This window comes from Ixodes scapularis, unplaced genomic scaffold (genome assembly GCF_016920785.2).
Source record: "Ixodes scapularis isolate PalLabHiFi unplaced genomic scaffold, ASM1692078v2 PGA_scaffold0__279_contigs__length_252992795, whole genome shotgun sequence".
NCBI classification, from domain to species: Eukaryota; Metazoa; Arthropoda; class Arachnida; order Ixodida; family Ixodidae; genus Ixodes; species Ixodes scapularis.
Genome location: NW_024609835.1, coordinates 90,191,479 through 90,201,527, shown reverse-complemented (window position 1 = coordinate 90,201,527; position 10,049 = coordinate 90,191,479). Strand labels below are relative to the sequence as shown.

Genomic DNA, 10,049 nt, shown 5'->3' with positions numbered 1-10,049 from the left:
CCACGCATGTCTCCCACGTCGAGAGGGAAGCCTCGTGGTTCTCAAACCATTGTCTTGCCGTTTTCTCCAGTGCGAAGTAAATGGAGGCGCTGTACTGCCGTCCACGCGTTGTAGCGGGCCACACGTTCGTAGTGCTGCAGCCAGTCTTCTACGTCCTCGTAGATTTCACCGTGGAATGACGTCGGCACACGGGGAACCACAGGCAGGAAGACGTAGGATGGTGCTGCTGGGGGTTTACCGTTGGCTGGGCCGTGGAGTTAATCGTCGGCTTCGTTGGCTTCTTTGTCTTTTCCGGTAGTGGACCAAGCTCTGAGGGTTGTCCACGGAGACGCTGGCTTGCCCGGGGCCCTGTCTCTTCTACAAATGGTCGTCTTGGAGTGGGGCTTGCCGAACGGGTCCTCAGAGGGGTATGGTGAAGAGACAACCCAGCACCTCCACCAAAATGTCACGAATGACAATGGATGAGGCGGTGATAACTGAAGAAACTAAACGTTTAATGGGGCGAACTTGTGTCCAAAAATAAAAGGAAACAGTGGGTAACAACGGAACGTCGCGGGCGTCGAGGTCGGCGTAAGAGCAGAGTTGAACGCTGGGGTGAGACTGACCGCAGATCGCCAGGAGCCCCTTATGTACGCACGTTGGCTTCTGGAACGATCGGCCTTGAACGTTCGACGACTAGAACATTCAGAACTCGATCAGACGAAAATGATCTCGAACTCACGAGAACGTAATGTTGAAAGAATAAATAAAAGAACATTCCACTGACTGGAATCGAACCTAGACTTTCCGCGCGACAGTGAAACGCGGTAACCACTCGGCCACGCACACAGTCACTCGCCGAAGCGCGTGGCATTACTCCCCCTTCTAAAAAGGCACCGTCTCGATGCCACGTGAAAGGCAACAAAACAGACCAAAACAAACAAAATAATGAAAAAAAAAAACGAAGTCTGGCAAAACACAATCCTATCAAGCGTTGCACAAGATCACAGTTCGCACTCTTATCGCGCGTAGTACGGCTTGAGGCGCACGATGTGGACGACTTCCGGTCGTGGATGGCGGCGTGATGAAGTCCTTGTTCCGTCGGGCATCACCTCGTAGTTCAGATCCCCGAGTCGACGAAGTACTTTGTATAGGGCCCGAAGTAGCGCTTTAGGAGTTTCTCGCTGAGACCACAGCGGCGGATTGGTATCCTCACCCACACACTGTCTCCGGGCTGGAAGTGGACGTCCCGACGACGAAGGTTGTAGCGGTTAGCGTCGACACGTTGTTGGCCTTGAATATGGTGTCTGGCGAGCTAGAGGAAAGAAGTCGGAAAGGAACGCTCCTATACACCGTTCCATTATTTACAAGTCCTCAGCCCGGCATGCGATCTCCCTAGCCCAGCACGTGCATGTTCGTCCTTTCAATCCTCAGCCCAGAGTGCGATGCCCCCAGCCCAGCACGCGCATGTTCGTCGCTTCGGAAAGCGGGCAAATCACGCGACATACGCACGAACACTGAAAATGGAACCAACCGAGAGCCCTTTTTTGGAAAAGTCTACAAAAAACAAACATTCAACGCTAAAAAAAATAAAAATTGATTTTTGGTTTGTGAACGAGAGTGCGTGTCTCCCTGTCGGCCGCAGAGCACAGTGCTCCTGACGATGGCGGCGATCATGATGTCCGTGGCGATCGAAGCGACCGACCTACACCACCGGATTGCGCTGTGGGTGCTGCTCAGGTTCGGCCAGTCACTGCGCAGCATCATGGCCGGCTACACGGCCGCAACCTTCGTCATCACGCTGGTGCTCAAGAACAGCGCCACTCTGGACATCATGGTGCCCTTGGTGGACGCCACTGTGCACGAGATACACTACACCTACATGAGGAGCCTCTACGTGCGCAAGTTCGGCCCCGGGAAGCCGAAGCCGTCGGTCACTTGTGAGATCGTCAGCCGTGTATAGTAGAAAATGGCGCCTTCGCCGGTTCGTTTGTTCACCCCATGGGAATACCTAAAGGCTGATGCTCATACTTGCGTGTGACGACGACAGACTATGCCATAACCGGTTTTCAAACCTCTTGTGATAGCGCAACAAGTTATCAGGAGTTAGAAGAGGCTTACAACCGGATGTGGCGTAGTCGGTCGTCGTGAAACGCACGTGAGTGACTCAGCCTTAAGATGCAGTCTTAACGAATTTTTCTAGTCCCACGTCACGTTTATTGACCACAGTTTTTTTATATTTTTTGTTCCCTCCGCGAATGTAAACTAATGACCCCTTTTTAAAGAGAGACAAAGTAAAAAGAAAAAAAAAAAGCGCAATGCAATCAGTTCAAAATTAAGCTAAATAATACATAAAATAATAATAATAGTATTAGGGTTGTGCGAATATTCAAAACTTTGGAATATCGAAGCAAATAATTTCATATTCTATTCGAAGTTCGAGTCGAATAGGGCTATTCGGCAACTTATAATACTTCCGAAGTATTTGGAAGTTTTAAATGCTAAAGAAACATACCTTCATTCTGACTAAAAAAATAAGTAAATAAAACAAAATGAACTAAACCAGTATACATTACGTTTTTGGAATGAATCCACAAATCAAGGCTGGAACACAAGTAGCAATAAAAATAGAACCAACAAGTCTACTCTCTTAAACATTATGCGGATTGCGTTTCTAATAGCTAACGACAAAGTGCCTGTGCAAATAAGTTTCAGCATATTTCCCCTAATAAACCGTGTTTTTTGTGGCCACGCTTCTTGTTTATTATTTCTGTTCTTGACTTTGGTTCACTATTATGCACGATTCACACTGTGGGCGATTTTTCTGGGCGACGGAAGAGTTAATATTAATGATACATAACTGCATTGAAATAAGAATAACTTTGAAGGCGAGCTGGGGAACTACCTTTTAGACGTTGTCCGGGTTAATTTGTTTTGTTCCCTAGTCTCAAGATTTTTGTTTTATATTTGTATTCACGGCAACAAACTCTTCGCTTCGCTTCAAAATTGATCAATTCGATTCGAAACTATTCATACCAAGGAACTATACGCTTCGTAGCTGCTTTGAACAAAAAATTCAGTATTCGCACATCTCTAAATAGTAACAATGTAACATTATTCAATTCATCAATCAATAAATTTTTATTATACAGTGCCAAAAAACAACTTTGAGGTTCTGGTGCTGGCACATTGGTGGACACTAAAAACATATAACGAAATAAATTGCAGAAATGTAATGCACTATACACTATAATAAAACAGAATCATATAATTTTTAATCATAAGACTAGGTGGTATACGTGTGAGAAGTAGAAACAAAAACAGGAGCCAGTAATGGCAGCCAAGGAACAGACAGGAAAAACCAAAGCCTCATCAAAATGTCCGTTTAAAGTAGACTTAGACATACTTCAACAATGCTCAACTGGCACAGGCAAGTTATTAATAGAAAGAACAAAGGTCCAGTAGCATGGGTGGAAAATATAAAGTTTGTCAGAATAGTGGTTGAAACTCTCACTAATTCGAACGATTGGGTTTACCGGACTAAAAGTTCCGGAAACATACTCAGATGACGGAAGCCGATCAGGCACACGTGGAGCTCAAACGCACAGTTTAAATAACCGGCTCGGAGAACCAATCGGGCCATGCAACGTTCTAAACAACAATATGTCCGCGTTCTCCCGACGCCGGTGCAGGTTAGGCAAACCAGCACGCTCTAACGCAGCCCCATATTCGATGAGGTATGCGTTACAGCGTAATCTACTCTACATGCTTTTCCGAATACGCGCCCCCACCAGGGCAAGTTCGAGGCGGCAAAAAAAAAAGGTGGCCAAAAGCCCCCCCCCCCCCCCCCCCCCCTTCCCCCCCCCCCCCCCCCGGGCAGATCGCCACTATACTCCGTTTCACCTTCCGTCCGAGCACAGCGGACGCTAGGAGCCATCCCAGCCAATGCGGCGTTGAGGGAGTGTCATGCGACCTTGAGCTCCCTGTGTCGCCCCGCCCCACCGGCAGGTCACGCGACTTTCTCTCGGCGCTGGATCGGCTGGTATGGCTCGTGGCGTCCACTGCGCTCGGACTGAAGGTGGAACGGAGTATAGAAGCGGCTGCCGAAAGGGAAAAGGTGGAGAGGCAGACAATGGATGAGAGGAGAGCCACGTGACTGGCGCCCCGCTACGTCGAGCGCCGAAACACACTTCTCCCGAGCGAACAATTGTGTTTCGGGTCCTAGCCGCTGCAAAAGCTGTGCGCTGACGTCTAGGTTTCCCTAAAAATAGCTCTTTCATACTCTGTGCTACCAGATCCTCGCGCTCCGAATCTTTGACCGGGCACCCTATGGCTCCGTCGTCGAACTGCCAGGCTTGGTTAGTATGAGAAGGCTATACCAGGAGTTGAGATTCGCCGTACCATATGTGTATACTACTTTCGGTTACTATCCGGGACTGGCGGACGCAGTACATCTGATCCTTTGATAGATAAGAGCCGGCTATCTTCAGATAATTAATGGCGGGCTGCTGCAGTAAAATGACCATATAACGGCGCTTTAGGAAAAGAGTCGTGACGTTATCGTTATTCATGATGCAAGAAGGCCAAATACAGCCTGCATACAAAGAACTCGGAAGAGGAGTTCTCTGGCACGACAGTCGGGAGACTCAGCAAAGCGAAGTATGCCCAGAACCAAAACTCCGCATTCATTGTTAAACGGAGGGATAGGGCAACAGAGGTACATTTATGTTTCAAATATCAACATTTTCGGTTACAGATGGTGCGCGCTTCAGTTTTTTTGTGTGAAAGTATGCAAACAGCTCACATACAGATGCAAGTGTGGGAGCTAGACGCAATGCGCAATGTCACAAGAAAATAAAGTAAAAAACACTAACGCACAAAAAATATTGCGTGTGTAGCTTTTTACTAAAAACAACAACAACAACAAAAAAACATTCTGCTGGTTTTTCTGGCCGCAGAGCACGCAAAAAGTCCACCCCACCCCCAGTCTCTTTAAAGCGGTTAGCGAATAGCCAAGCAAAACTTGTAAAAATGACAAAAATATTAATCTTTTCTGCTGCTTACACGAAGAGCAGCAATTGACTGGCTGTGCAACATGAAAATAAAATGTTTCTTTCCTAACCTCCTTCCCCCAAAGCGTGATGATGAAGATGACCCCTCCTTGGAGACAACTCAGTACCTGTATTGTATTCTGTGTAAACAATGAACTACTATTACTTCTTTCCTTTTTTTCAGATATAGCTAATGCGTTAAATATTGATGATGCCCATATGAAGAAGATAACGACGTAAGTGTTTGCTTTTCAAAAATTTAGAAGAGTCGGATTTATAAAGGCACCATAATAAACAAAATATTCTTAACCCATTAAAGGTTAACTCCGGTCAAAGGTCGAACACAAATAAATGACTGATATCGATTTACGGAGACTAAATACGAGCACTGCCAAAATATTACACTAATGAAAATCGCGATCCAGTCTAAAACAGGTATTAAAAATGAAAGTCGTGTTGTGGAGATGTCCGGTACATAAAACTATTTATTATACTTTACTACACAAGGTACAGCAATACATGAGCGCGTTAGCCCCGTGCGGGCGTGTCTCTCCGATCCCGAAAGTGTCACTCGAAACTGTTTACTCAAACGCCCGCGCCTTCCGGCGGCATACCTCAGCAGGCTCTAGTTGCCAGACGCCGGAGGAGAAACCGAAACTAAACGTGTGGCGAAACCGAAACTAGACGTGCGATGTCCACACTACTCCCCCTTCCAGAAATGTTGAAAAATTAAATTAATACATGCACAAATCGTTACGGCACAAATCGTACGGGTTGACGAACCCTTCGTCCACCACGCGTCGTCGGAGAGTCTGCAGAATTTCTCGCCGCCGCACTAGTTGGAGTGGTGATTGAATGCTCGAGGTGAGCCGGCTTTAATCGATCCACCGAAACCACTTCTGGTCGCCCGCGCACTTCGATTGTGTAGTGTTTCGTACCACGACGAATGACTTTAAACGGGCCGTCGTACGGCGGCTGGAGGGGTTTTCTCACAGCACCGCGGCGCAAGAATATATGGGTACAAGTGTCAAGTTCCTTAAACAGGTACACGGTAGGACTCTGTTTAGCACGGGTTGGTGTCGGACGGAGGCTGTCCATGGTTGTCCGTAAGCGTGACATGTACTGGAGGGGATCTGGAAGCTGCTCGTCTACGTTGGCTGCAACGAATTGGTCGGGGAGCCGCAGGGTAGTGCCGTAAAGCAACTCAGCGCTGGTGCACTGCAGGTCACTCTTGAGTGTTGTGCGCATGCCCAGGAGGACGAGTGGCAGCACTTCGGTCCAGCGTGAGGGCTCGCCGTAAGCGGTGATTGATGCCTTCAGGTGCCGGTGCATCCGCTCCACCAGGCCGTTAGCTGCGGGGTGATAGGCGGTGGTGCGAATCCGATGTGTTCCCAAGAGCGTTAGGAACTCTCTGAAGAGGGCAGGTTCGAACTGGCGACCACGGTCGGTTGTGACCTTAGAAGGTGTACCGAAGCGCGCAATCCACGTCTGCAGAAACGCCTTAGCGACGGTTTCCGCGGACATGTCTCGCAGGGGGATAGCCTCCGGCCAGCGGGTGAAGCGATCCACACAAGTGAGTATGTAGGAACAGTCTTGTGAGGGCGGCAGAGGTCCCACAATGTCAATGTGAACCTCGCTGAACCGGGCATCGGGCGGCAGAAATGGAGAGAGCGGAGAAACAGTGTGACGCTGCACTTTAGAGCGTTGACACTGGGTGCATGTGCGAGCCTAATCTCGAATGTTCGTGTTCATGCCCGGCCACACATATCGGGCTTTCACCAATGCTTGTGTGGCGCGGATTCCGGGATGGGAGAGGTTATGCAGAGAGTCGAACACTGAGCATCGGAAGGACTTCGGCACGAACGGGCGTGCGGTGCCAGTGGAAATGTCGCATGTGAGGAGCTGAGTCCATGTCGGTAGGGGCACGTCTTGAAAAATTAGCGTGGCTGAAGAAGACGTAGATCTCTGAGCTCTTCATCTTCTTTCTGAAGCGTTGCCATCTTGTCAAAATCAATGGGAGTAGCGGACGTAAGGCTGCCCACGTTGGCGCGTGAGAGAGTGTCAGCTGCGGTGTTTTCAGTTCCCTTTACATGGCGGATGTCGGTGCAGAACTCCGATATGAACGCCAGATGTCGAACTTCTCTTGGGGAGAGCCCATCCGTTTTGGTGGTGAAGGCGTGGATCAGGGGCTTGTGAACTGTCATGATGTGAAATGACCGTCCCTCTAAGAATCGGCGGAAGCACTTGACTGCCATGTAGACTACCAGCAGCTCGCGTCCGTAGGTGCTGTAGCGAGTTTCCGCAGGTGACAGGGACTTGGAGAAAAATGCCAGAGGCTGCCAAATCTCACCAACAAGCTGCTGTAACACCGCGCCAACGCCGCCATCAGATGCGTCCACCATGAGGCGTGTAGCTGCATCTGGTTGAGGGTGGACGAGGAGCGCAGCTGCCGCCAGGTCTTCCTTGATCTGCACGAACGAGGCCTGGGCCTGGTCCGTCCACTCCAACGGAGCGGTGTTCGGTCCCGGGGATGACAGGAGATTGTTCAGAGGCTGCAGTGTGCGTGCGCAACCTGGGAGGAATCTTCGGTGGAAGTTAATCAATCCCAGAAATTGCCGAAGTTTTCGTTTGTTAACTGGCTGAGGGTAATCCCGAATTGCTTGCACCTTATCGCCGAGCGGGCGAAGACCGTCGGAGTTGATGCGATGTCCCAGAAAATTAATTTCACTAGCACCAAACTGACATTTGTCTGAGTTGATGAGTACACCATATTCTTCGAGGCGAGCGAAGAGTTGTCGCAGATGTTTTGCATGTTCTTCGGCAGAAGTGCTGGCGACGAGAATGTCATCGACATACGCGTAGCAGAAATCCAGGCCTCGTGTTATCTCGTCGATAAACCTCTGGAAAGTCTGCGACGCGTTCCGAAGTCCGAAGGGTATCCGGGTGTACTCAAACAACCCAAACGGCGTAGTGATGGCCGTTTTTGCGATGTCATCTTCTTCTACTGGTGTTTGGTGGTAGGCTTTGACAAGGTCCACCTTAGAGAACACCGTTGCTCCGTGAAGAGTGGCTACGAAGTCGTGCAGGTGGGGCACAGGGTAGCGGTCTGTTTGGGTCACTTGGTTGAGGGAGCGGTAGTCACCGCAAGGACGCCAATCTCCAGGGGTGGACTTGGGAACCATATGCAGTGGGGACGACCATGGGCTGGAGGACGGCCGCACGATTCCGAGTTCAAGCATGTGCTCGAACTCTCGCCGAGCCACGTTCAGTCGCTCAGGTGGTAGTCGGCGAGGGCGTGCATGAACGGGTGGTCTCGACGTGATGATGTGATGCGTGATGTTGTGCTTTATGGGGCGAGTTGTGGTCACTGGAGACGTCAGGGAAGAAAACTCACGCAGCAAATCCTCGAAGTCTGACTTGACTTGCGGTCGAAGTAGTGTTGAAGTCACCGCCCCCGTGGCCTCTGCGATGCCGTGCACGAACAGGAGCGTTGTGGCATCTCGTAGCCGGGTGTTGCGCATGTCAACAAGGAGACCGAAGTGGCGGAGGAAATCAGCTCCGAGGATGGCGTGATTGACGTCGGCAACCAAGAAAACCCAGCGAAAAGTTCGGCGTAGACCGATGTCCATGCATCGTCTGAGAGCGCTGGCCGTATGTTGCAAGTTTTGTAGCATTCACAGCTTGCAAGTTGTAGCTTGGGCGCCTCAGACGATCGACACGAGAAGCTGGGATTGCACTGACCTCTGCCCCTGTGTCCACCAGAAAGCGGGTCTTGGATACTTTGTCCACAACATAAAATAGGCGTGGTTGAGAAGGCACTCCTGATATGTGAGACAATTTTCCAGGTTGAATTTGCGTTTGGGATGGCACCAAATGTTCACACTTCAAATTAATTTTGTTATTATGAGAACTGTTCATTGAAGGCTCTCCCCTCTGCTCATTTTGGCTAGTTGGGCAGGCGGAAGATAGAGAAAAGCGGCGCGCCGGGAGGCCAGGGGCACCGGCCGCTTTCAGTGCGTGGCCCGGGTGTTTCCCTGTTGAGCGCAGGGCAGGACGCACTTGGTGGCGTTGTCGCCAAAGCGGTGGTGGTACCAGCAAACTCCAGTACTCTCAGGCGCGCGCGACGACCCACGAGGGCGAGAAAAGGAGCGAGGGCGTCTCGGCCGTGGTTTTTCCAGGGTTGCAAGTGACTGCGCGATGCGCTGGACCTCGTCGCGCAGGGCTCTGAATTCCTTGAAGGAAACCAGGTTCCTTACTTCGTTTGAGGCTGGAAGCGTTTGAACCGAGCTGTCGATGGCAGAGATGCTGGGTGACGCAACTTCCACTACCCTATCCGCCAGGGCAGCGAGATCTTCAAGCGTAATGTCTCCGGCACCCGCCAACACCATGCACACATTAGCTGGTAGGCGCTGCAAAAACAACTGCCGAACGAGTGAGTCATCGACCGTCGAAGCTTTCTCCCCGAGCAGCTGGCGCATCCCGCGGAGTAACTGGGACGGTTTTCGGTCCCCCAGGTCCTCCGCAGTCAGGAGCTGTTGCAGGCGCTTCTGCTCGGAGAGGGTGGTGCGGCGGACGAGCTCGAGTTTCAGCCGGTCGAATGGCTGGTCGGCCGGGGGAGAGAGTATGATGTCGCGCACCTCCGCCGCTTCCGTTGGGTTGAGGGCGGCGATTACGTGGTGAAATTTCGTTTGTTGGGAGGTTATACGTCTCGTCACAAATTGGGCTTCAACCTGCGCGAACCAGAGGGCTGGGTCCGCCGGCCAGAAGCACGGAAGTTTTAGAGCGACGGTGGAGACGGTGGGGGAAAGCGGTGCCTGGGCGGCCGTGTAAGCCGCGCGGAACCGTTGGTGGAAGTCATGTTTGCTCACCGGTGGTTGCTTGGGGTCGTGTGACCGAGGTGTGCTGTCCGGAACTCCGGGTCACCAATTATGTAGTGGAGATGTCCGGTACATAAAACTATTTATTATACTTGACTACACAAGGTACAGCAATACATGAGCGCGTTAGCCCCGGTGCGGG

At 50.7% G+C, this 10,049-nt stretch overlaps 1 protein-coding gene across 1 annotated transcript in view; it reads left to right on the top strand.

Annotated features, from left to right (window-relative positions):
• Window positions 1–1,813: 1,813 nt before the first annotated feature.
• Window positions 1,814–10,049, top strand: part of LOC121047452 (solute carrier family 13 member 5-like) — a 53,354-nt gene continuing 45,118 nt past the window's right edge. The window contains exon 1 of the mRNA XM_042292421.1: window positions 1,814–1,927. Within this exon, the coding sequence (XP_042148355.1) occupies window positions 1,814–1,927 (114 nt within the window). The remainder of the gene's footprint in view (window positions 1,928–10,049) is intronic.